The following is a 27,553-nucleotide window of genomic DNA, read 5'->3' as shown; positions in this document are numbered from 1 at the left end:
TCGTTCTTGGGCCAGGGACTGTGTGACCCTCCTGAAGCCCTGGTGCAGCTGAGCAGCTCAGCACAGGGCTGTTGATAAACCCATCTTCATCCCTCTGGCATCCCCCAGCTCTGGAGCAAGTTCGATATCAGATGGGGATCTCTACACTGCAGAGGGGACATATCCAAAGCAGTCATTTGTATATCTTTTTTTTTTCCTCTGGTGATATATAGTGTCTGTCTGAACCTCATTTGCAAAGTGTGAAACACCAGAGTCACATGGGAACAGAAAGCATGGGGTTCGCAAGGTCCAGGGTGGCAGGAGGACTGTAGACAGGATGGTTTTAGACTCCTCTCTTCGCTGTCCCATCGTCCTGCATTCTGATCTTCTCCAATTTGTTCTTCATGAATGCAAAGACTTTTTTTCCTCAGTGCCTGCGCCTTTCCCCAAGAGCAGTCTCATTAAAAAACAATTTCTGCTCTTCCTTCCAGGATGGGGTTGTTCGGCAGCAAAATTCAGCGGATGCCCAATGAGAAACACACTTCTGGAGGCAACCCAAAAACCAAAGGCAAACCTCCTCCTGCCCCACCCCAGGTAAGCCTGCAGTTTTGTGTCCTTTTGGAATCCCCCCACAGCTCAGTTGTTGTCTGGAGTGATGCAGGCAATATTTAGAATCATAAAATCACAGAATTATTGGGGCTGGAAGGAACTCGAAAGCTCATCCTGTTCCACCCTCTGCCATGGGCAGGGACACCTTCCACCATCCCAGGTTGCTCCAAGCCCTGTCCAGCCTGGCCTTGGACACTTGCAGGGATCCAGGGGCAGCCCCAGCTTCTCTGGGCAGCTTGGTCTTCCCAGCTGATCCCTGTATCTTTTGGACAGGGGTGGGAAGGGCTCTGAGGAACCTCTGTGTATTAAAAACCCCTAAAATACAGTGTGTTGGTACTTAGAAATATCTTCTCATCAGCACTTTGAAACCCAAGCTGATGGTGCTGACTTGCAAGATGGGTCAGATTCAGGCTAAGATTCAAAGTTGCAAACCACAATGGAAACTTCACCACTGTGAGTCCTCAGTGGCTTCAGCAAAGAGGGTCTGCAGCCAATCTGTGTTGGGGTGAGCTGAGAATCAGAAACGCTGGGCATCCGCTGCTCCCTTTGCGGTCACTCAGCCTCTGCTGGCATGGACACAGAGCAGGAAGGAACTGGGGCAGGATTTAGGAGATCTCAAAAGACACTCTCCTTGTTTAAACGCTGCAAGTCACTTCACCTCTGTTGCTGTCCAGAGGACATGAAATCGTTTTGTCTTTCCTTGCCCCTGACAGCACTGCAGCCAGCAGCCAGCACAAGACAAACTCGAGGTGCAACTCTCATGTGAAAACCATCTCGAACCCTGGGAGAGGGGAGGAATTTCCAGTTATTGCTTTCTATGACAGCTGGAGATGCTTTTCACTCCTTTAGTGTAATTTCTGAGTTCTCCCATGGCTATTCAGCCCAGTTTTCATGACAGCAGATGTCAAATTGACCAAGAAGATGTTATTTTCCTAAATTTCATTCTCTCCAGCTCACTGGAGAGGAGCCAGTATCGCTGTAAATACAGTATCATTGACCATTCCTTATTTTTTTGCCACAGGCACTCAACTCTCACATGTCAAGGGAAATCCAAATTTCTTCCAGTTAAATGAGAAATGGCAGCGGATGAGCTGCTCCCCCACCCCACATTTCGGCTAAGTAGGGGTCAAAGGGTGGTGCAGGCAGAAAACATGAGGTGTTTTTAGTTCTGTGTCCATATTTCACCACTTTTGCACTTGTATAAAAATACCTGGGAGTGGTCAAACACCCACTAGAGGCACTGGGCCCTTGGAGTGATCACAAGGCTGGCGCTGGAACTTGGGTGAAGGCCAGTTTCAAACTGTTATCCCCCAAAACAAGGTGGTTCCATCCCAGCTCATTTGGAATGATCTATGGACAGTTTCCCAGCTCCAGCAGCAGGGCCAAACCAAACCAGGGACCATGACAGCATTTTAAAAGTGTGCCCCGATAAGTTGCAGTAACTTGTTGCTATTTAATTTCAGTCTGTAACTTCCTCCTGAGGGGCAGCGGAGGGGCAGCTCCGATCTCTGCCCTCTGTGACCAGAGACAGGACCTGAGGGAACAGCTTGGAGCCATGCCAGGGGAGATCTAGGCTGGATATTGGGGAAAATGTTCTTCCCCCAGAGGATGGTCAGGCACTGAACAGGCTCCCCAGGGAATGGGCACTGCCCCAAGGCTGCCAGAGCTCCAGGAGCATTTGGACAACGCTCTCAGGGATGCACAGGGTGGGATTGTTGGGGTGTCTGTGCAGGGACAGGAGTTGGATCATTGATCCTTGTGGGTCTCTTCCAACTCAGAAGTCACAGAATCATTGAATCATAGAACATCCTGAGTGGATATCCACAAGGACCATCAAACACTCTATGATTTCTACAGTTCTCTGATTAATTTGTTGTTACAGCCACTGCCTCTGTTTTCTGAACGTAACCCTGAGCAAAGGATATTCCACGAGCCTTGGGACAATTATGACAGACAATATTTCTGGGTTTCTGCTTGAAATGATACTGCATTTGCCATTTCTCAATTGGGCCATTCATATCTCATCCCTCACTGGTCTGAAATCTGGCATCAGATGGGATAGAGCAGGGTCCGAATGAGTTGGCAGCAGATTTCTGCTTTAACTCAGAGGGAAGCCAAGGGTTATTCCAGCTTTCTGTTAATTCAGCTACAAACACCTCATGGCAAAATGTGCTAAGGCCATCACAACACGTGTGGAGCCAGACACGGAGGCTGCTGACTGCCAGCAGTGGTCTCTGGACCAGACTCCCACTCGTCTGTGAAGCTGAAATCAGTTCTTCCTGAAACACTGCAAAGTAATAAATATCTCCATTTTCCTTTCTATTTCTATCTCAGGGGAGACAAGTTATCAACAACCCTCATCTAAACCAAGCCTCTGCACAAGGTAAGGCTCTGTTTTCTTTGCCTCCCCGTGGGGTTTTGCAGGGTGGTGGTCCCCAAATGGCAGAGTTTGAGGACAAGCCATCACGTCACAGGCGTGTGGTTTCTGTATCTGCAGCCGTGCCTGACAGGGAGTTTATCAGAGTGGTTCAGAAAACTCAGTTTACATCACCAAGTCTTTGCAGCTGCCAACTTTCCCCTGCTCATCAAAGAAACCAAGAGGGAAAATCACTCCCTCTCCTTTGGAACCAGGTGATCTTTAAGGTCGCTTCCAATTCTGTGATTGGTGGAGCAAAGGGAGATCTGAGACTGGAGCTGCGTGAGATTGCTCTGCCCTGTCTGCAGCGTGACAAGTCATAGATGCTTTATGCAGCCAGCTGAAAATTTCAGAGGAAATCACAGGCATCAGAGAGCCCAGAGAGGCTACAAAGAGAAGGAGAAGAAAGGGAAGAGCACAAAATAAGGATACACAGAGCCCCTGCCTGGAGATGGGCCGTTGGCTTCATCCACCCCTGCAATTATCTGCAGATCACAGATGGTGTCTTTTAGCAGGGAGCCCTCTGCTCCTTCTGCCCAGCCTTCAGCAGCAGCTCGTGTGTATTCTTATCAAAGAAGTTCTGCAGATTAAGGACAGAGAGAGAGATAATTAGAAGAGGGGGGAAAAAACAGAGGAAGCTTAGAGGAAAGCAGTCAGCAACACATGAAAGTTCTTCATGTGGATGGAAAGGTAGGATTAGGGGAGACAGGGCATGAGGGAAGAAAAAAGGGGTGGTGAATAAATGGGGTGGGTGGAATGACAGCATTAGGTCTTCTTAGATCTTGTGGATGATGATGGAGGGCCCCTGCCATGGTCCAAGCACGGGAACCCCTGCAAGGCCAACATTTTCTTCAAATTCGGCGTTTGTTATGGAGATCAAATCTGTGGGAGGTGAAGTTCCTCAGCCACGTGAGCTGGGGTGTGTTTTCATGGAAATACCACTTTTCCAGAAACCACATTTTCTTTTGCAGAATTGTTTTCATGGCACAATTCCAAGTGGCCATGCTCTTCTACCTCCCCAGTTGAGCAGAGAGTGACAGTTTTTCACAGGATTTTTATCACAGGATTTTTTCACCCTGGTCAGAGTCACAGCAGAAATTGTGATCAGGGAGGCAGATTTTACTTCTCCTTCATGCCCAAAGGCAGAAGTGGAAAGATGCTAAAAAATGGATTAAGTACCATATTAGCCATTTTCAGCTCTCAAAAATAATTTTGTTCATTAGATTCAGTTCCAGTTCTGGAGGAATATTCACACTGACAGTGTGGGAAACTTCCTATTTTTCTCTGCCAGTGTCTGAATTTCCTGAAATGATGGTACATCTGCCTGTGCCCTTTGTGGTAAAATGGGCTGATAAGAGCCATGCAAGGTATTTGAGATACCAGAGATCTTCTCCTAAATGACAGCAATTCAAGTGAATCGAAAGAGAAAGCACAAAATCCAGGCAATCACTTCATATAAAAAAAATTCAAAGAGATAAATTAAATCCTGTGGGAGCACTTAAAATTCAATCAGGGAAAATTATTGGCTGTGGAAGTGTGGCATGTAATGTAAAATCAACCCTTTTTTTCCCCTTGGTTTTTTTTTTTTAATTTTTGTGGGCGTTTTTTTGCTCTCCTTGCATTTTGAATGTTTGGGTTTTTTTCTGATCTCGAGTTGTTGAAATTGTTTCACACTTTCCAGCTTTCACACCCCTGTCTCAGAATTTATTTATTTATTTATTTATTTATTCATTCATTTTTAACAAAAGCCTAGCGGCTCCTGACATTATTTATCCTCATGGAAGTAACACAAAGCCAGGCAAGGAGTGCAAAACTGGATTCAACGTGGTGCACGTGGCACCACCGATCCTTTTTTTCACTGGAGGTGGTTCTTCCACGGTGTGAGTCTTCCATTCATTTTAACATTGTTCCCTGAGCAATCACAAAGTTTTTAAGGCTGGTTTTAGGTCTCTGTGGAGTCAAAATTTTAATTCTGAACTGCCAAAGCCCCCGGCACAGCAAAATCCTGGCCCATGGTGGGCCCCAAACCCAACCCATGTTAGAGCTGCTGTTCGCTTGCATTGGATGGATAAGACATAGAAAATAGGGAGAATGACCCCTGCCCTTGCCCTGCCAGCTGCTCACAGGTGGATTTAAATCCCACTGATGGAAAGAATTGGTTGTTTTGGGTACCTGTTCTCAGGCATTTTAATAACCTGCAACAACACAAGGAGTCGAACTCTCTGCAAGGTCCTTCCTTCTGATGAGGAACCACAACTTCTCCCACCTCTTCACTTGAATTTTGCTGAATGGGACTGAGTTTCAGGGGGTGGAAGCTCAGCATGCTCTGGAGCTTGAGCTCTTTTGCAGCATCTCAAAGTTAATGCTGAAATTCTTGGTCATTTTTTATTGTTCCTGATACGGTTTTGTGTTTGAAAGGAATTGTGTCAGAAATGTAGGTTTTAGCAGAAGTGGGAAAAGGAAGGGTTGTTTCTACTGAAAGGGCTGAGTTTTCAGTGAGAAATTGAAATTTCTCATCAAAAATGTTTACTTTGATCTGGAGCGCATCTGAGGAGGAGCAGCTGAGGGAGCTGGGAAAGGGGCTCAGCCTGGAGAAAAGGAGGCTCAGGGGGGACCTTGTGGCTCTGCACAACTCTCTGAAAACAGATTGTAGCCAGGTAGGGGTTGGGCTCTTCTCCCGGGTAAAAAGTGAAAGGACAGGAAGAGAAGGCTTCAAGTTGCACCAGGGGAGGGTTAAATTGGATATTAGGAAAATTTTTTTCACAGAAAGGGTTATGAATCTTCAGAACAGGCTGCCCAAACAATGCAATCACCATCCCTGGAAGGATTTAAAAGCCATGTGGATGTGGCACTTGGGGACATGGTTTAGGGGTGGCCTTGGCAGTGCTGGGGGAGTGATTGGACTTGATGACCTTAGAGGTCTTTTCCAACTTCACTGATTCAGTGATTCCAACCAGGCCATGCCAGGCTGAGACAGAAAGCTGACCACATTTCCAGCAGCAGTAACTCATAGCTCAGTGCACCCAGCTGGCCAACGTGTCCTGCAAGGTGTCACTTACACCATGGCCATCCTAAAAGGGCTCTAAACCAATGGATGATCCTCTGGGGCACCCTGGCACAGTCTCAGCCCAGCTTCACGGCCACGAGACGGTTGCAGAGACCTTCCATTTGAGACAGGCCAGCGGTGGGAGGACTGGTTGAATCATTCCTATTGAGCCACCACACTGGCCCTCAGCCTCTGCAAACCCTGCTGGTATCAGACTTTCCTGACAGCAGCTCTGAGGCAGGATGTGTTTGGCTCCCAAACAAAGTCCCGGGGCTGGCAGCTTTATCTGCAGAGCAGTCGCTCCTCGCAGACCCAACGGCTTCTCCGCTGCGGAGCCTCTCATGGCCTGAGTGGATCAAACAGGCCAAGGCAGTGTCAGCCGTGTGTTTCTTGTGGGGTGATGGACTCAGAGACAGGGAGAGCCCCTTTCATCCTGGCATGGCAGCTCCTGCTGGCTCGGGCAGAGAGAGCTTTTCTTCTGGCTCATTTTTAGTGTGCAGTGTTCTCAGCGCCTATTTTGGGATAAGAGGTGATAAAGTTTTTTTTCAGCATACAAACCCTTTTTGTCCTTGCTGCATTTGCTCTTTTTAATTTCATTTATTTTCACTTACGTCAGTTCCTTCCACACCAAAACTCCATTTTCTGGAGTACACAGCCACTCTGGGCTTGAAGATATTTACACATTTGCTCCTATTTTTCCAAGCACGAGTGTGATCACTGCATTATTTCCCTTTCAAGAGGACCGGGAGGGTGTGTGTGGATCGCAGGCTGGTTGTGGACACCTCGAAGGAAGCACATGCCCCAAACCCTTTCATGTCAGAGCAGATGTGTGATAACAACTTTCTCAAGGAGGCAGACAGAGTTTGGGTGCATTGCTAATTCGAGCTGCCTCAAGGGGAAGCCCCCAACCGTGCCAGCTATTTTCAGACTTCAAAGCATTCTCCCTTGTGACTGATCATCCTTCCCCATCCTGGGAGAGAGACTCTGCTGGAACCTCTCATGGATCTCTTATTTCCTTCTGAAAAGCCTGAAGGGAGCTGCTCAGGGCTCTGCTTTCCAAAGCTGCCTTTCCTCCCACGCTCACCCTTTCTCCTCCCTAACAAATTGCCACTGGAGCAGCAGCCGGCCTTGCACAGACACGAACCCAAGCTGCCCCAGAGACACTGTTATCTTGCCGTGACAAAGGGCCAGTCTGGCTCTCTTGCTGGTGGCATTATTTGAAAAGGTCACCCAGAGACAGTGGCTTGACAGGCTGTTTTGAAAAATGCTAATAATAGGCTGTCCATCGCTCTCAGTGCATTAATTAGGCTGAGCACAAGCTGAAGCCTTGCTGCAGCACAGTTCCCATTCTGTCTTTTTCTTCTTTTTCTTTTCTTTTTCTTTTTCTTTTTCTTTTTCTTTTTCTTTTTCTTTTTCTTTTTCTTTTTCTTTTTCTTTTTCTTTTTCTTTTTCTTTTTCTTTTTCTTTTTCTTTTTCTTTTTCTTTTTCTCTTTTTCTTTTTCTTTTTCTTTTTCTTTTTCTTTTTCTTTTTCTTTATTTCTTTTTCTTTTTCTTTTTCTTTTTCTTTTTCTTTTTCTTTTTCTTTTTCTTTTTCCTTTTCTTTTTCTTTTTCTTTTTCTTTTTCCTTTTCTTTTTCTTTTTCCTTTTCTTTTTCTTATTATTTCTTTTCTTTTCTTTTTGCTTTAAATTTTAGTTTTATTTTTATTCTATTTTTCTTTTTCTCTTTCTCCTTATTCTCAATCTTCTGCTTCTCCTTCTTCTTCTTTTCTTCTTCACCTCCTCCTTCTCCTTCTCCTTCACCTCCTCCTTCTCCTTCTCCTTCTCCTTCTCCTTCTCCTTCTCCTTCTCCTTCTCCTTCTCCTTCTCCTTCTCCTTCTCCTTCTCCTTCTCCTTCTCCTTCTCCTTCTCCTTCTCCTTCTCCTTCTCCTTCTCCTTCTCCTTCTCCTTCTCCTTCTCCTTCTCCTTCTCCTTCTCCTTCTCCTTCTCCTTCTTTCTCCTTCTCCTTTTTTCTCCTTCTCCTTTTTTCTCCTTCTCCTTTTTTCTCCTTCTTCTTTCTCTCCTCCTCCTTTCCTTTTCTTTTCTTTTTCACCATGGTGTTTTGGTTGGATTTCTGTGGTCCTGTGCTTGTGCTGATCTTTTTTATAAAGTTAGATCTGGCCCGAAATAGCTGCTCTTTTCTGCTTCAGCAGCTCCAAGTGTGCAGAGCACAGGGGAAGGGTTGCACCACTTCCCCGAGAGCAACCTCAGCACCTCTCGGGTGTGCAAACCAAGAGGTTCAGCCCCAGCCCACAAGGATCTGCCCCGGGCTGTGTCAGAGGATTGTGGCACGTGGACAAGGCTCATAAAAAGGAGAGAGAGGGACTTTTTATATGGGCAGATATTGACAGGACAAGGGTCAGCAGTTTTAAACTGGCACAGGGCAGGTTTGTGTTAGACGTGAGGAAGAAATTGCTCCCTGTGAGGGTGGTGAGACTCTGGCACAGGGTGCCCAGAGAAGCTGTGGCTGCCCTGCCACTGGGAGTGTCCAAGGCCAGGTTGGATACGGCTTGGAACAGTGTGTGACAGTGGAAAATGGGTTAATGGAAAATGTCCCTGCCCATGGCAGGAGGGTGGAACAAGATAATCTTTAAGGTCCCTTCCAACCCAAACCATTCTATGCTCCATTCTATGATCTGCAAGGAATTGTGTGCAAGAGGGAGGGATGGCAAGATACCGGATGAGCCCAGTGCACAGGCCACAGACCACGAGGCCAGGGAGAGCTAAATCCTAGAAAAGGCCTCAAAAAATGGAAACTGAAATGACTTTATATTTTTTTCAATTAAAAAACTCATAATTTCGAGTCAAATTCCACAGCCACCTTGGGAAAGGTTGCTAGGGCAGTTTTCATTTACCACAGTGTAAAACTCAGGCTGAACTCTGACAGGTTATTTATGACCCCTCTAATTCCACACAAACCCCTTTTTTTGTTGACACTCTGAGTTTTGTGAATGGGGAGGTGGTTCTGCAGTGTTTAAAAATACATGCACAGGAAATGCTTTGTTGAATCAGTGTTAATCCCTGAGCAGAGGTTGGGGTGAGCAGGAAAGCTGGGTTGGTGCAAAGGTTGGATTTGGGGGTGGGAGGGTGACAGAGCCCCGTGTTTAGGGGCTGAAATGCCATACCATACACCCAGGTGTGCATCAAGCCACTCAGGGAACAGGCTGGCTTCAAAGGAGTTAATTCTTATTTCAGATCACTTGTTTGTGGTTGCACTGTACGATTTTCCTGCCTCAAGTGAACGTGACCTGGAGCTGGTCAAGGGGGAGAAACTCCAGGTCCTCTCCAAGTAAGTGACCTGCTGCCGGAAGGAAGTTCAATGAGGAGCGTGGGGAGGCTGGGAAAGGGGACCTTGGGGTCAGCCACCACTTTGCAGCTGACCAGAGCTAAGCCTGTGCCTTGGCTGTGGGTGCCCTCTTCTCTCTGCACGGTGACACTTCCATGGGTCACAGATACTCTGGGCTGGGTATTGTCCCTGCCTGAGTGGTACTGGGACCTTGAGGCCTGTGGGTGCAGAAGTAGCATAAATAACAACAAGAGAAAAAACCAGCTCCTGTCCTGTGTTTGTGCTGATTGTGCTTCTGCAAAGGATGTGGGTTGGGTGTAGTCAGAGGAAAGGACAGAACTGAGCCAGAGACTTGTGAGGTTTCATTTCAACTTCTCAAACTCACCACAGAAGAGGCACAGTCCATAACAGGGCATAGGTGGGCTTGGGGGCCCCAGACCCTGTAGGGCTGCTCAGTCTTTGGCTGTTCTGTGAGGGGGCCTCAAGAGGTGACATTTCTCACCCAGACTGCGTAGACTGGGACCTGTGGGACAGGGAGATGGAGAACCCCTGCATAGGGATGGCTTTGGGTCATGGCTGGTGGCTCAGTCATCAGTGGGACAGTAAGGTGGGGTGTCCGGAAGGCAAAGGAAGGAGCAAAAAGGACCCTCAACGCCCCTGTTCAAGAGACAAAATAAACCCCATGACCCAGATTCCCCTTCTCTCACTTGAGGTGTGTGGCAAAGGTTTGGGTCTGTGGTCGCTCAGCATTCATGGAAAGAGCCTGACACCTCCACAAGTCCCTGAAACACCAAACACCTGATTTCCATCCTAGGGAATCCAGAGGGAGCTGCAGAGTGGATGAAGGAATCCGAGTCCATCTGCAGTGCTCAAACCCCACAGTCAGTGCTCAAATCCTCACAGCCTCAGCTTGTCACAAAATCCCCTCTGGGCACTCACACCTTTTCCTCTGCTCCCTTTGCAGCGAGGGGGACTGGTGGCTGGCAAAGTCCCTCAGCACTGGGAAGAAAGGATACATCCCCAGTAACTTTGTGGCACAAGTGGACAGTTTGGAAGAGGAAAAGTAAGTGGGAAAGCTTTTGAGTGGTGAACACGAGTGCAGTGCCCTGGATCTCAACAAGCTCCAGGATGAGCTTTATTGATGGCAGGAAGATGTCACTGCTGGGCTGGATGGCAGGAGGTCTTTCCTCATCCCAAACAACGCCGCCCAAAAGCTCAGGACAAATTTTTAAGCATCATATTGGGGTGGAAAGGGAGGATGAGGTGGTTATGGGGAAGTGGGCAAAGGTTCTTGTCCCACGCACTGTGGAAAACAAGGATTTGGGGGGGACAACAGAAGGGTTATGGTGGCACTGCCAGGGACCATCCTCTGGTCCCACTGGGCCAGTCCACCCACACAAATGGTGTTAAACCTCTTCACCCTCCAAAGGGTATCCACGTGTAAACTGGGAATCTCTGGATGGGGTGCACTGATCCAGGTCTTGGATGTGCCAAGGGCCACACCAACAGTTTAACAGGAAAACTGAGTGCCAGTGCCCAGACCCACAGTGCTGCTTTTTTAATGAGCCCAGATGCAGCCTCCCTGCAAGGAAGATGGAATGAAAGACTGGAGTCAAAAGAGTTTATTTTGCCTATAATACAAACAGAAGGAGAATTTTTTTCCATGAGTTATCCTCCTCTGTGGCATTCAGCCCTAAATGATCAGTCCTGCTTTCAATCTCTCTTGGAGGGACACAACCGTCACTGAGTTCAGCAAATATTTAGCAGTGCACAGAAATGTGGCTGAGACATAAAAGCTCTTTGTATCCAAAACCAGAACTTCTCCTGTGTATGGGATCCTGCACATCCCATCTATTCCTTGTGCTGTCTGGGTTTCCAGGCTGTGAAACAAGCCCAAAGTGACCCAAATCTGGTGTTAATCTACCCAAAACAGTCTGTTACTGCCACTTTCCAGCAGATAAAAAACTATTTGGTGATAAAAACAACCCTCAGTTTCCCAGTGTAATGATAAAAGAAAGAACTAACTGGAAAGAATTCCATTTTTTTTAGAGTTTTTCCTTTTCCAGCCATGATTTTGCCTTTTCTCTCTCTCAGGTGGTATTTTAGATCTCTGAGCAGAAAAGATGCTGAAAGGCTGCTGTTGTCTTCTGGGAACAAAGTTGGCTCTTTCCTCATCCGGGAGAGTGAAAGCACCAAAGGTGAGATCTGTGGAGCAAAGGTAACTCCTCGTTTTTGTCCAGACTTGGAAAACCTTCAGCAGGGCTCTAGGAGCGAGCTGGGGGCTTGGAGGGCAAAGATTTGCTCGTGATGCCACTGAGATCTGCAGTTCTGTCTGTGGTAAGGGTGGCTCTTCACTGGAGTTCATGGCAGAGACACAGGAGCACAAATAAGCAGATTTCCTAAAACAGGTATGGGGTTTTATTTTCCATTTTCTTTCCCTTTTCTTCCCAAGGAAATGTCTCTGCTTTTTTGGAGTATTTCTATGCAGTCTTGAAGGAGTGTTTCTCCCATCTTCAACAGAAACTTGCAGAAATTTGGGAAAAGTTATTTTCCCAGGGGAAATATGTTTTTTCTGGTAGCAAGGGGAATTCATACAAACCAGAACTTTTGGAAGGAGACTGACTGGAGCAGGATAGATGGATTTCATCCACTTTCTATCCGTATGAACATGACTTTTGAAGAAATGATCCAATGAGGATGGAAAGGGCACAGCATTGTGGCCAATCCTCTTGGGCACTGGGGTATAGTTATTAACCATAATATTTAACCATGTAATTTCAATTTCTTTGCTCTGTGCTATTAATTCACAGAGTCTGGAAGAAAGTTTAGGTTGTCCCATGGGAATTCCATATTGTTTCTTTCCTACATTTTCCTCCTTGTTTCCTCTGGGCCATCATGTTTACAGCATGGAGGAAATGATGCTCATGGTGGTCCCATGGTTCTGCTCCATGGAGTAGATCAGGATCCGGTTTCATCAGTCTTGTTGTCATTTGGTTCATTTCCTTTCAAATGGATGCAGGAGTCTTTCCTTGAAACATGGAAAAAAGGTGCTTTGTGTCTTCCCAGTAGAATCAAGGAATTGTTGACGTTGGAAAACCTCTGAGATCATGGTGTCCAACCATGACTCGATCAGTAGAGAGCTGGAGCATCCATCTGAAATCATATGGAACCTTCTTTTTTTTCCTTGACTAGTTTCCCAAACACTTCCAAAGGCCCAGGCCAAACAGTAAGAGAGGGAACAGACAGTCTGGATCCTCCATCCTACACCTGGCTTTGCCTTCTGTAGCTTCTCCTTCTTCTTTTCCTATCTCCTTTTTCTCCTGTTCACAAGGGAGGTCTCCAAGGGAGCATCTGTTCCTTCCACCATGGAAGCGCTCCTTCCACCATTTCCAGAGAAAATTAAATAGTGCCAGGCTCTGGATGCAGCAGCTGGAATCTCATCCTCCTGTATCTCTCTCCCTCAGCCCTCAGGCAGTGCGGCTGTGTCAGACTTTAGCACCCTACTTTGAATTCCCCCCTCTGCCCCATGCCGGGGCTCACCTCCCCACATCCCTGCTGAGCTGATGGCAAGCAGGAGCAGCTTTCAGAATTTTTAGGGATTTGCAGCTTTCAGAAGTTTTAGTTCAGGAAACATTTAAAAGATTTGTTCCTAAGCATTTCACTTTATAAGTCACTTTTTCTGCTGTATCTGGTTTTCCTTGCTACCTTTGCGGTGCCTTTGCAATGATCAGGCTTGGGACTTGTCAACACATGCTGCTCTTCTGTTTATCCCATTCCCACTCTCCCTTTGTTTGCTGGGATATTTGGGGAACTGGTGTGATTGTTTGTCACACCCAGGAAGGGCAGGGAGCAACACAGACCAAATACTCGCATGCTGTGTCTGAAGCTCTGTCCACACGTGGTCCTGGTCTTTGTGACATCTTTAGATGCCACACCTGCATGGGATCAGACCTTTCTCTACACTTGTGCAGGACAATTGTCCCCAACTTCTGCAATTATCTGGAGTTTGGGTGGTTCTTGGTCACACAGGGCTTGAGCAGAGGTGGAGTCCTGAAATCCAAGGAGAAATCACCAGATCCTTAATGCCCTGTCTCTGCTGTCAAGAAGAACGAGGTGTGGAATATTCTGCATTAGCAGGTGTGGTGGGTTCCACTCCGTAGAAGCCCCATGAGCCCCAAATGCTCATAGATCGGGTTCTGCTCTGAAATGTGTCCCTGCCTTGTGCCTTTTCTGATATTTGGTGTAAAATATGGGTGTTCTTCCTTCAAACACCTCATCCTCTGAATCATCCTGTGTGCCCAGCTTTGGGCTGCCTGAATGACCACATTTGATCCATCTTAGCCACAGCTTCCTCCTCCCTAAAGAGAAGGGGAAAAGACAAAGCCCTGCATCTCCAAAGGTGCCATGAAGCTGAATTCCCTGATGTAAAGCATCCTGTGGCCCACCAAGAGATGTCCAGAGCAGTGGACATGGAGTTAACCCTGCCCTTAGAGCCCCACTGTTTTTCCTGTTTTCCTTCCCCATGACGTGTGTTTTCATTCACTTTGCACATCACCAGCAAAATTTGACCATCAGGGACAAGCACTGGGCTGAGGTAATCCCCATTAGTGACTTAAACTGGGAGGTGGTTATCTCATACTGGGATGTCTCAGGCACAGCGGGATGGGTTCTGCACCCTAAGAGCAGCACCTATTTCCAGCCCATCCTGAGCAGAATCTCATTTGCCTCATGGTTTGAGGTGCAGAAACTCTGCAAATCTTCAGAGCCAACATTTCTCAGAGTTCATGAAAGGCACATCCAGCATCCTGGGAAGATGGAAATATGGGGACAGTGTGGGAAGCAGGCCGGCAGTGAAATCATCGGCGGAGCACTGTCCTTGCTGAAGCTGCTGCAAATAAACAAAGTCCCCCTGAAGCAATAATCATTCCAAAAGCTGCAGGAACACAATCTCCCAGCTGTGCCAAGCCACAGGCTCCTGGCTCCCGGCAGGATTCCTGCATCTCTGCTCCTGGCAGGAGGGACCTCGCTGAGCTCAGCCTCTGCATCCAGCCGAGCTCCTGTGCTTCCCATCGGGAAGAATTTAAGGGGCTGTTGAGAGCTAGAGGACCAAGAAATGGACGAAACCATGTCCCCAGGTGCCACCTCCACATGGCTTTTAAACCCTGCCGGGGATGGGGACTCCACCACTGCCCTGGGATGCTGTGACAGGGCTGGTCAATATTTTGATGAAGAGATTGTTCCATAAATTTTGTACTCCAGATTCTTTACCCAGGTCTGTGCCAGGATGTGGTGCAGAACTGCAGGACAGGTGAATGCCCCTTGTGGCTGAGGAGCAAGAATTCCTTTTGTCTATCCTGGATATATCATCAGGGGGAATTAGGAGTCCACGTAATGATCTTCGTTTGCTGCTGTCACTGGGAGCAGGGACCAGGTTGGATGGGGCTTGGAACAAGTTGGTTTAGTGGAAGGTGTCTCTGGCAATGGCAGGGGCTGGAACAGGATGAAATTTAAGGACCCTTCCAACCCAAACCATTCCATGATTTTGCGAAGGAAGAACTGAATCTTTCCAGCCTTGGTGCTCTGCCTCTGCACAGCAACTCCCAAGGGAACAGTAACCGGCCATGGAGAATGACAGGGAAGCTCCACCACACTCCCTGCAGCAAATTAACTGTGGCTGGGGGTGAAATTCAGTCATTATCTTAATCACAGGGTAAAAATTAACACAGGTAGTAGGCCAGAGATTGGCCCTGTCTCTGAAAGGTGCAGGAGAGTTTAGAGGGCTGGTGGGGCCTGGAAAGGAGATCCTGCGGGAGGGGAAGCATTTTGGGTGCAACCACACTGGCAAACAGGGCAGGTCTCCTCTTCCCTGCTGACTCTCAGCCCCCAGACGCTCCCTGGCAGACATGTTCATCATCAGTTCCTGGATTTCCTTCCCCAGGGTTCTTTGGCCTCAGTGCAGCTGCCTTCACACCACATTTGGCTCCTTCCTCGAGCAGGCCTTGCCCTGTAAAAATTTGTAACACGCAAACCCTAAGCCGTGTCCCAGGCACGCCAAGCACCCTCTTGGTCTTGTGCCATGTGAGCCCAACTCTCTTGGGCTGCAGCCTGGCCTGGGCAATATGTCAGTCTCTTTGAAATTAAAACAACATCATCACCCTCAACAGCAATAGTGGAAGTTAATAATAGCAGTAATAGTAATAGTAATAATAATGACATATAGGTGTTGTCATCATTGTCATATTCTTCTTCACAGAATCATTTAGCTTGAAAATGATCCCTTAAGATTCTCAAGCCCAGCCTTTGGCCTTGATGTTTATTATCATTATTTTGGAACTTAGGGCCACATGGGTACCACAGAGGAGCCAGAGGAGCCATTCCTTTGCCTTCTCTTGTGGTTTTGTTGCCCTGTTGGAGATGTTTCAGGGCTGTTTCTCAGTTGTTCAGCTGCAAGACTGATCAAACCAAAAGGGCTTCTCAATCTGTCTTCTGCCTGACATTCAAAGTGAAGGAAAGAGAATCAGAAGAGCTTCCTCTGCTGAGGAGACCACCATGTCAAATTTGAGGTTCCCTGGCCCTGCATTTAAACCATCAGGTTTTTCCATGAACTTTACACCTCCAGATCTGATCTCTGCAGGAAGGAGGTCCCCTCAAAATGATTGCTGTCACTTGGAAAAACTTTAGGCTCTTCCAAACTCCGCTTGTAAAGATTTATGATCACTTCAACAGAGCAAATATCCCCAGAGGTGGGGTTTTTTGCTGCTTTTTATAAATGCAAATGGTTTTCAGGCACGGTGTAAGGAAAACCGCTGATGCTGGGATGGAGAAACACCAGCCAGTGAGGATTTTATGTTAATAAACTTTCCCCTCACATGCAGGATTGGGGTTTCAGAGTTGCTGTGGATGGCCCTGCTTCTTTTTATGATCCTGCATGAACAGACACACACTTTTAAGCATGTACAGCCTTGTCTTTTCATTAAAAAACATCAAAATGGGCAGTTTATCAGCCCAGGTGACATATTAGACTTAGAAAAGCCCAGCGGGCTTGTAGCAACTCACTCCAGAAATAGGATCCAGACGAAGGGAAAAAGCCCCACTGCTGAGCTGCGTTGAGTCACACTGACACAGGCTGGAAGTTCTGCTCTGCAGCAACATCTAGTGATGCTTTTGTGCACTGAAAACCAACCTTGGGTTAGATTCTCACGGAGGGAATAGGAGGTTGGAGTGGTGGATGGCTGAGCAGCTCTCTTGAAGCCCAAAAGGGACAAGATTCCAGATGGGGATCTCTAGACCTGGTTTAGCCAGAGTCACAACTTTATGACTGAACAAGACAAATCTCCCTATCTCCCCTTCTGTACCCCTCCAGCTGAACCACTGACCTTGGCACAAAGGCTTCATAATGTTTAATTGAGAGGAAAATGACTTTAAATGGCTTTAAATTGAAAGTGAGCAGGGTCAGATTAGACGTTAGGAAGAAATTCTTCCCTGTGAGGGCAGTGAGGCCCTGGCACAGGGTGCCCAGAGAAGCTGTGGCTGTCCCTGGATCCCTGGAAGTGTCCAAGGCCAGGCTGGACAGGGCTTGGAGCAGCCTGGGCTAGTGGAAGGTGTCCCTGCCCATGGCAGAGGGTTGGAACAGGATGAAATTTAAGGTCCTTTCCAACCCAAACCGTTCTGATTTTGTGATGCTGAGGTTGACAGATCTCAGATGGGAATATGGATCTGTGGAAAGACCATCCTGACCTAAGGAACATCTGATTGCCCTGCCTGGGGAGGTGCTGCTGCTTCCCACAGTGCTTCCACGGGGCTGCTGTAACACAGCACAGGCACTTCTTACTCCAGGAAGCCTGGAGAGCATCAGTTAAGCTCTGATGAACTTTCTTCCTCTCCCCTCACCTTGGAGAGAGGGAAATGTATAGCTGTAAATTCTGGGGCACTTGCCCTGGAAAGGCACCAGCCAGGGCTGGTTTGCAGCTGGAGGCAGCCAAGGGAAGAGGAGGCAGCTGGTCCCTGGCTGGGGTGCACTTTGTCCTCACAGCTCCTTCTGCTCCTTCTCCAGACGCCTATTCCCTGTCCGTGAGAGACAACAACTCCGCTCACGGGGACATCATCAAACACTACAGGATCCGCTCCCTGGATGGTGGGGGGTACTACATCTCCCCCAGGGTGACTTTCTCCAGCCTGCCAGAGCTCATCCATCATTACAGCCGTAAGTTGTTTGGATTTGTGTCCTGGAAGAGAGTGGGGACAGAGGGAGGACGGGCTTGGGAGACACCACAGCTGCTCCAGCTGCTCCCATGGGCCAGGTGTGATCCTACAACCAGAACCCACGTCCTGGTTTCCATCCTAGGGAATTACAAGGGTGAGCTCTGCCCGCAGCCCTCAAGTCAGGGAGTGTGTCCCATCAGGAAAGGAAAGAGATGAATGCTGCTGGGATATGCAGGAGGGATGCTTGGGAAGCAGGGTTTGGAATAACTGGGCAGGATGATTTGCTCCTCTATTGCCCTTTGAGCTTTTTCCTTTGATTGGGACCATTCCGGATGCCTCGATCCCTCTGGCTGAAACTTTTCATGGAATCACGGAATTATTAAGGTTGGAAAAGCCCTCTAAGACCATGGAGTCCAAGGCAGGGCCAAGGCCACCGCTAACCCATGTCCCCAAGTGCCACATCCACACGGCTTTTAAATCCCTCCAGGGCTGGGGGCTCCGCCCCTGCCCTGTGTGGCTGTGGAGGTTGCCATGGGCTGATTTTTCCTGGCATGTGTGGGTAGAGGAGGAGGTTTTCTCTGCCATCCCACTGAACTGTCCTCTGCTTTGTCCTCTTACAGAGAAAGGGGATGGGCTCTGCCAGCGGCTCACAGCCCCCTGCACATCCCTGGCTCCCCAGAGACCCTGGGCTCAGGACGAGTGGGAGATCCCTCGGGAGGCCCTGAAGCTGGTGAAGAAGCTGGGCAGCGGGCAGTTTGGGGAAGTGTGGATGGGTAAGTGGAATTCCCTCCATTCCAGGAAACAAAGACATACGGAGAGGAGATGGAAAGCCCGTTTTTTTTTTCCCCTAAGGCAAGACTGTTCTGGGAGTGGGGATCCTTCAGGATGAACAGATATTTATGGGTACACACCCTGCAGGGTTCCTGGGGAGGACTGGACAGCTCATGTTTGCACAGATCAGTGGCTGAGCAAGGGTTTCACAGGGGGTGGGTGTTGAAGTCACTATTTACTCATCTCTCAGGATATGCACTCATTCCTCCTGGGAATTCTGGGCACAGCTGTAGGATCCTAAGTCACACCCAGCAGGGTACCTGGGGGACATTTTCTCTCTTTTTCTGCTTCCCTGCTCCACTTTATACCCCAGATTGCAATCCCTGATGCCTTCCTGCCCACTGCTAATCAGCAAGAGAGGATGTGGGGGGAGCTCAGCTTCCTCTGCCGCCCTCTTTGCGGTTGCTGGTTGCCTTGGAAATCGAGATTGCGGACAGGACCAGGCTGAGTTCATGTCCTGGCTGCACAGTCCTGCCTCTTTTGGATGGCATTTGGGTGATTTGAGAGCCCAGCTGGTGGAATGCCCCAGGGGTTTCACCCAGAAAGGGTCAGGGAGGGTTGTGTGAGGATGGGCTCATTGCAGGGATGATCCCTGATGCAGCTGCACGGATTGACAGCTGTGACACGAGTGCCCCTTCTCCTCTCACACCTGCTGGCACTGGCATTTACCCCGTGGTTCTTTATGAGGGATTCAAGCTGTTCCTGTGGTTTTCTGCTCCATGAGCTCTTCTCCTCCTTATTGCACAACCCCACAGCGCCTGCAGGGAGCCCAAAATCCCTGAAAAGCATCTTTCTCTCTCTGCAGGCTACTACAAGAACAACGTCAAGGTGGCTGTGAAGACCATGAAGGAGGGCAGCATGGATCCTGACGCCTTCCTGGCAGAGGCAAACCTGATGAAGAAGCTCCGGCACAACAAACTGGTCCAGTTGTACGCTGTGGTCACCAAGCAGCCCATCTACATCGTGACAGAGTACATGGCCAATGGTAAAACCCTCCTGGGGCTCTTTGCTGGGCTTCTGCAAAACCAGTTTGGTGAACTGGCCAGTGTCCCATGCAGAATGGGGGTGGGGAAGAGGGGGTTGTACCAAATCTGCAAGAAAGTGACCCAAAAGTTTGATTCTAATACAGAAAGAGGCTTTCTGGTGATGAAAAAAAAATGGTGATGCTCCATTTGAAGAGTAATTAAAATTCTCCCCTCCACTGTTCTCACTGGAAGTTTGATTCAGGTTTTTACTCCCCTCGTGGTAAAATTGTCCTTTCTTTTGCCCCTCTTGTTTATAACAGTTTAAATGATGAATGCCCAGCAGTTTGCAACTGATCTGTGCAAAACACAGAGGAATTTGGGCTGTTTGGGAGCTTTCCTAAAGGAAGATGCTCCAGTGGACACCCATTCTGGTTCCTCGGATTTTCTCTAGGATGGAGGCAGATTTGTTGCCTACGTTCAGAGAAGCACCAGGGGAAAGAAATTTATAGATTATTCAGAAGAGTTACAGCAGTCCCTCCTCTCCTGCAGGGTGTTTGCTGGATTTCCTGAAGACAGAAGAAGGAAGCCAACTGAATCTCCCCAAACTCATTGACATCTCTGCTCAGGTCAGTGAACAGTCACTGGGAAAAGGATCCAAGGTTTGTTATTGCCTCAGTGGAATTCCTGCAAGTCTGAAGTCAGTCAGAGCAAAGATGTCCTGGAGAAAAACAGCTCCTCCTGGTGTGCTCTCTGAGGGATTCTCCTCATCCCCCTCGTGTCCCTGTGCATGTCAGCTCTGTCCCTAGGGCAGCCTCTGATAGCTTAGTGCAGAGCTAGAGATCTCGAGTCTGGGGTTTTTTGGGGGGATGGTTGCGTTTATTTTGGTCTGATTTTTTTATTTTGCTTTTCTGCCTTGCTGAGCAGGAAAAAAGTTTCTTTTTCTTTTTACTGAAAAAGAAGAAAAAGCTCAAAAAAGAGACTCCCAATGCAGGACCAGCAGTTCTGCCCTTCTGATGATGAGGCACAAAGGATGTTCTGACCCTCAAATCTGGGAATATCGTTCTTTATGAAGACAAACCTTTAACTTTCAAGTTAAAAGGCTGCAAATCTTAACAGCTGCAGCTGCACTGTAACATTTTAGTCCCAAGGTGCCTCTAAACACAAATAGGGCAAAATTAGGGAAACCACATGAAGAATGAGAATTGCAAAATCACTGCACTTTGGTCCCAGCCAGCTGCTGACAGAATTTGGCTCCCCCAGAGCACAGTTAGGCTAATTAGGAAATATTGGGAAAACAAAAAACTTGAGGCATCAGGCTGAATAAAGCTGAATAAAGGTCTGGGATTTATCCATAGCGTCACTCAGCGTCTCTTGGCAAAGTGGACCTGAGGAAAAAATGTGTAAAGGTTCTCTGGTTCCAGCCATTAAATAGAGTTACTTTTTAATGAATTAACAACTGGGGAATCTTAATATTTGAGGAAATGCTTTATAATAGTGGAAGACTTTCCTTCTTGCTTTAACCAGGATGAAAATACTTTAAAGCAGTGCCACCTTCTGTAATTTTTCCTTTGAACCGTCCATAGGGGTGCAGAGAAACCTCTTTCTGTTCCTTCCCTCTTCACCACTGATAAATTTTATGTATCTGCAGCTTAATCATTGTTGTCTGTGAGATGTTATGGAGACAAATGCACCCTCCCCATTTAGTGTCTTTGACTTAATTACTTCCCTCCTTCCCTCCTCTCTTGAAATCCCCACTTCCCTTCCTCCATCTTTCATTGTTTCAGCCCCTCTCTTGAAAACTATAGCCTGTGGTTTGTTTTAAATTCCTGAGGGTAAGGAATATGATCCCAGTTAATCCATATTACAGAGCCCTTGGGTTTAGGGGGAGCATTCCCCAGAAATTGCCTTGATGCATTTCTGTGCTGGAGGAAATTCCTGCAGCCAGAGCAATCCGTGTGTGACTCAGAGCAAAGATTTTGGTCAATGTTACAGAACTTTGGAATCACAGAATGGTTTGGGTGGGAAGGGAGCTGAAAAATTATCCCATTTCCACCCCCTGCCATGGGCAGGGACACCTCCCACTAGCCCAGGTTGCTCCAAGCCCCATCCAACCCGGCCTTGGACACTTCCAGGGATCCAGGGGCAGCCACAGCTCCTGTGGGCAACCTGCACCACACACCAGGACCAGGACAATTGGGCACAGACCAAATCCCCACACCCCAATGGTGCCAAACTCACAGAAGTCACCCTCAGCATGGGGTAGGAAGGATTTTACCCATCCCTGAGGCATTGGTGTCAACTGGAAGAACAACTTTCATCCTTCCCTCTCCCACCCCAGCACCACCTCCCCAAGACAGGGACTCAAACACTCCCTGGGTATCTCTGGGAGGAGCAGCACGAGGAAAGGGCAGTCTACTGAGCTATTTTGCAATCTGTTTATCTGCGGTGTTGGGGTGACATCATAACCCAACAGGCACCCGACCCTCTCAAGCGTAATTTTTGATCCAATGACATCCATGGGAGTTAAAATTAGAACAGTCTGGGCCCATTCACTCAATCCTGTGGTCAGTCTTGAGGGTAAATGCTTAAAAACACTCTGGGCTGGAACGGGCTGAGCACCGGGTCCTATCTCATTAACATCAGGACAGGAAATTACATCAATTCTTCCATTTTCCACTGCAGAAAGCAGCCCTTGCACTAGAGGGGTGTTGACACGGGTTAGAAATGCAGCACTGGAAAATATGTGTGAGTATCCTGTCTGAAACCACATGTGACTTCTGAGGCTTATGAGAATCTGCATGGAGTGGAAAATTGCTCTGCCCTCACGCACAGGCATCTAAAAGCTTTAATAGGTGCTACCCAGTGCTGGCCAGGGCTGCACAGACCCACTCACCTTCCCAATAAATGCCCAATCCAAGTATGAGACTCAGCCTGGCAATCTCTGTCTTCTATCAATCTTCTTTTTCAACCCCCAGCACTCATCAATGAAATATTGCTGCTGTCATTGATAAAGGCTCATCACACACCAGATACCCTGATAAGATTTTAAGGAGAAATTCTTCCCTGTGAGGGTGGTGAGGCCCTGGCCCAGGGTGCCCAGAGAAGCTGTGGCTGCCCCTGGATCCCTGGAAGTGTCCAAGGCCGGGTTGGACAGGGCTTGGAGCAACCTGGGATAGTGGAAGGTGTCCCTGCCCATGGCAGGGAATGAGATCTTTAAGGTCCCTTCCAACCATTCCATGATTCTATGATTTGCTAGTTTGGGTTTTTTTTGGGTTTTTTTCTTCCTTTTCTTAATTCATGTATTTAACCTGGATTGTTTATGACTAAAATCCCCAGGGGAGGAGAGACTTGTGGCAGAAACTGGGAATCTGATGATGTGGTTTCAGGTCTTGCTGCAGACACAACTCAGGGCTGTGACTTCTGAGCAAAACAGAGAGTGGCACTTCAGTTCTGCTTCACTCAGCTGCTCAGGCTGCTGAAGCTGAATATCTGCACCTGTACAAGGGCAATATAAATTTATTCACCTGTCTGCTGATCCACCTGTCCATCCATCCATCCATCCGTGGGGAACATAGGCACATCCACAATCAGGGAGAGATACCAGCAACGCCGTACAAATGCTTTGTAAAGGTGGGTGGGAAACAGCCGAGATAAAATGGGAAGGTGATGATGAAGAAGGGCTCTTCCTCCCCTCACAGGTGGCAGAGGGCATGGCCTACATCGAGCGCATGAACTTCATCCACCGGGACCTGAGGGCTGCCAACATCCTCGTCTCGGAGACGCTCTGCTGCAAAATCGCTGATTTCGGTCTGGCCAGGCTCATCGAGGACGAGTACTTGGCACAGGAAGGTGGGTGTCCTTCCCAGCACTGCCCTCATCTCCCTCTCTGCTGCCCTCGGGAATGCCAGGACACCGGGCTGGGATCAGGCACAGGGCACCAGAGCCCACGTGGCTGCTGCTGCCAGTGCCAGACAAGAGGCAGAGAAACAGAAACACCCAAAAATCCAGTCCTGGGAGAGGCAGCAGCGCTTGGGGACTATAAAACCAACTGAAAACTGCAGAGGGAAATGGGAGAAAACCCTTTTGGCTCTGTTTGTGGGAGTTCTGCTGGCCCTCCAGTTGTTTGCTGGAGAAATTTGGCCTCTGCTAACAAAAGCTGCTGCCTGTGCCCAGGTTTTCCCAGGGATTCAGTCCAGAGGAAAGGAATAACAGAGTAACTCAGTCACTGCACTGCCGAGGGGAGCTGGAGGCACAAATCTGGGCCCAGCAGCAGCTTCTGGGTGTGCCAGGCAAACCAAGCCCTGACCACATCAGGTCTCTTCCACAGCAGCGGGACAACTTTAAAAGCAATAAATCACAGAATCATTTAGTGTGAAAAATACTTCTGAGATCATCCCTGTATTGAGCTCTGACTCTGAGCCAGGTATGAGGTCAAATCATTCAGACTGCAAAGAGACTCTACAAAGCATCAGAGAAAGCAGCAGCAGCGGCTGAAATAACACAGTTAAGTCGGGCATAAGTGGCACTTACCAGAAGATTTTCAAATTTTGGAATCTGTCCTCATCTAGAGTTGGGAAGAGATAAAATTCCCCTTAAGACATACTCTGAGGAAAGGAACTCCAATAGTTTTTGTGGGCTTTTTTAATAAAGTAAGAAACATTTCTTTCAATTTCCTGTCCCCAAAACACTTTTTGATACAAATCATACCCATTTCAACATGCAAAACTATTTCAGAGTAGTAAAAGATCCCAAATGTAATTTGGAAACTGCCATGAAGGGGAACTTTGGCTTTGCTGCAAATTTTTAAGGCAGTTTTATCCTTCAGAGAAGGTTTGATGAAATCAGTGTGCTTCTGTTAATAACCAAAGGAGCTTCTTTTCCAGTACAAAGCAGCTTCCATCAGCATTTCTCCAGCTAGCTTTGCTCTGGAATAGCAGCTCCCCTCTGTCTGCTCTGAGCAATTCTCACTTCGTAGATTGCATTTCCCAGCCTTGTCACTCAGAGCGTGATGTGCAACAACTGAGGCGCTTGTTTCACACCCCGCAGTTGGATTTTCAGTCCTGTGAGGATGTGTATAAATAAAAATGTGGTTTCCTCCTCAGCGTAACATGATCAGTTCCTACTTATCAAGGTGGTTTGGCTGCTGGCTGAGTTTTTTTCTCTTAGCTAAACTGAAATTGCAACCTTACAGTCATTGCCATCCACAGCAGGTTAAGCAAGAACTTGGTGGACAAAATAAGATCGGGATTATTCTGGTTTTAATATAAATATGCAGCTTTAAGGACTGGGGAATTTATATTTGCTGTAATATTTATGCATTTTTGCTAAAAACAACCCCCTTCTAATAAGTTGTTTCACAGAACCACAGAGTAACAGGTTGGAAGGGTGTCTCGGTTTTGAAAGACAGGTGTCTGCTAAGGAAGGCAGAAGCCCCCCCTTGAAGTGGCAGATATAACCCTTTTTCCCTCCAAGTTATTATATTTTGAAATCAAGGGCCTTTAGGCAAAGATGTGGGAAATAGGAATAACAGTTCTTTACTATATATATATATATATATATATATATGTATATGTATATAACCAGTCAAACAAAACAACAACAACTATGGCAGTAACAGCAAACAATCACAAACCCAGTCCCAGCCTTCTCGGCTGTCGGGCCCTTTCCCCTCGGGTGCAGTTCCGCTCGCAGCCGGCAGGGGCGCTGGCGGCTCCCGGTGAGCAGGGCAGGTGCGATGGTTCCCCCGCGGCTGCAGGGGGCGCTCCGGAGCGAGCTCGGGGAGCACGCGGCACTGGTGGCCTGGGATCCCGGGAAGGGATGGAACAAAGGCTTCACAAACCCCTGGGCAGCCGATCCCGGACTCTCAGGAACAGCAGGCTGGAAACGGCAGGCGGGAACAGCGGGCTAGAGCGGCAGGCTGGAGCGGGAGGGACGAACGCAAATCCCGGGTGGCAGGCGAGATGTATCCAGATGGGAGAACCCCCACGGATGCCCAGGCAGGCAGGGCGAGCAGGGCTACAGCGTAGCGAAAACTCGAAGCAGCAGCGGGGCAGGGCAGCCACAGCTCGGCCTCCAGCAGGGCAGGGAAAGCGGCTTTTGGGGTCCCGGCGTTGTTTCCAGCAGGAAGAGAAGAACGGCCAAAAAGAAACAGCAGCTCCTTTCTCTGCAGCTTCTCTCTCCGGACGCTCAGAGCGAACTGACCCCACACCCAGGTGTAGACAAAAGGAGTAGCCAGGCCCGCCCCACTCCCTTTTTTGTCTTTCTTAAGTACAGCTATTTGTCCCCTAGCAACATGCATATGGGAGAAAATTCCTTTAACAGAAAAAAAAACCTAAGACTAAACTAAAACCCCAACAAAGGGGACCTCAAGGATCATCTGATCCAATTTTTCTTGGCAAAAGCCAAAGAAACTTTATACAGAATAAAATCCTACTGTTGTTGTCTGATAATAAATCTGCCAGAGACATTGGTTTTGAATCCTCCATCCAGCTCTGGGGTGGAGCAGGTCCAGAGGAGGCCATGGAGATGATCAGAGGGCTGGAGCCCCACTCCTAGGAAGAATCACAGAATCATAATAAACAGCCCAAAGGAATCAGGGATCAGTTTTGGGGATCTGCTGTGCCTGTGGGAGGTGAGGGAGATGCTCCAACTCCAGGTGTTATTTCCCTTTGTTTCCTTTGGGACAGGTGCCAAATTTCCCATCAAATGGACAGCTCCAGAGGCCATTAACTATGGGGTGTTCACCATCAAATCTGACGTGTGGTCTTTTGGGATCCTCCTGACAGAGATCATCACCTACGGCAGGATCCCTTATCCAGGTACAGGATCCCTTACCCAGCTACAGGGCTCTGGGAATACCGGAAGAGTGTCCAGCCACTTCCAAGCATCCAGCACTGCTTCAGGCTTGGAGGCACTCACTGACGTGTGCCCAGACACACTCAGCTGCCTCTTAGAATCAGGGAATGCTTTAAGTTGGAAAAGGCCTCTACATCGATTTAACCTGAGGCCACCCCTGCCCCATGTCCCCAGGTGCCACATTTACACGTCTGGGAAATCCCTCCAGGGATGAGGGCTCCACCACTGCCCCGGGCAGCTGTGCCAGGGCTGGACAACCCTTCCAGTGAAGAAATTTTTGCTAATATCCAATCTGAACCTCTCCTGGTACAACTTGAGGCCATTTTCTCTTGTTATTTCACTTGTTCCCTGGGAGCAGAGCCTGACCCCTCCCCGGCTGCCCCCTCCTGTCAGGGAGTTGTGCAGAGCCACAAGGTCCCCCCTGAGCCTTCTTTTCTCCAGGCTGAGCCCCTTTCCCAGCTCCCTCAGCCACTCCTGGTGCTCCAGCCCCTTCCCCAGTTCTATTCCCTTCCCTGGACATGCTCCAGCCCCTCAGCGTCCCTCTTGGGGACACTCACGTGTCCCTCAGTGTCCTGAGGGGTTCCTCAAGCTGGGTTTCCTTCCCTCAGTTCCCTGTCCAAAGCCAAACTTACAGAGGGGAGTCAGGGGTGGGACAGAGGGACGGAGGGGAAGCTCAGCCCTGAGGAAGGGATGATTCCCAGGTATGGGAACCACCGCAGCCCCTCCAGCCCCTCCCTGGGTGTGAGCTGCTGCTGGGAGCGCTGACCTTCCCCCCACCCCCGGGATGCTGAATAACTCCTGCCGGGCTCTGTTCCCCTCCAGGGATGACCAACCCCGAGGTGATCCGCAACCTGGAGCGGGGCTACCGCATGCCCTGTCCGGAGACGTGTCCCGGGGAGCTCTACAGCGTCATCCTCAAGTGCTGGCGCAGCAACCCCGAGGAGCGCCCCACCTTCGAGTACCTGCAGTCGGTGCTCGAGGACTTCTACACCTCCACGGAGAAGCAGTACGAGCCCGAGCCGCAGCCCTGAGCCACGGCCCCGCCAGCGGCTGGGGACGGCGCCGCAGGACGGCCACCACCCGGCGGTGGCCCGGGGCAGGCGTTTCCCTTCCTCCTGTCCGCGCCTGGAGATGGGGAATGAGGAGGGACGTGAGGGAGGCGGATGCTGCCGGCTCTGTGGTTGTCGCAGAGACTGAAGAGGTGCCTGAGAGACGGCACAGCTCCTTCCTCGTCCGCCTCGGGGGGCTGTGCCCACTTTGCAGGCATCACCTCTGGCACGAAGGACAGAAGGCTCCTTCGTGATCCACCTGGGTACAGAAAAACCCCT

General features: G+C 48.8%; 1 protein-coding gene across 1 annotated transcript; it reads left to right on the top strand.

Moving 5' to 3' along the window:
• Nucleotides 1-471: 471 nt before the first annotated feature.
• BLK (BLK proto-oncogene, Src family tyrosine kinase) lies at nt 472-27,256 on the top strand (the record flags this gene model as incomplete). The annotated part of the gene is made up of 12 exons (XM_082302362.1): nt 472-573; nt 2,923-2,971; nt 9,282-9,375; nt 10,337-10,435; nt 11,467-11,570; nt 17,426-17,575; nt 18,195-18,347; nt 19,211-19,390; nt 19,920-19,996; nt 23,069-23,219; nt 26,057-26,188; nt 27,048-27,256. 12 exons carry the CDS (start codon nt 472-474, stop codon nt 27,254-27,256), a joined length of 1,500 nt encoding a protein of 499 aa, XP_082158488.1.
• Between the last annotated feature and the right edge of the window lie 297 nt (nt 27,257-27,553).

This window comes from Coloeus monedula, assembly GCF_965178545.1.
Source record: "Coloeus monedula genome assembly, chromosome: 2".
In the NCBI taxonomy this organism is placed as follows: domain Eukaryota; kingdom Metazoa; phylum Chordata; class Aves; order Passeriformes; family Corvidae; genus Coloeus; species Coloeus monedula.
The sequence above is the reverse complement of the archived record's forward strand: the minus strand, read 5'-3'. Positions and strand labels throughout refer to the sequence as shown.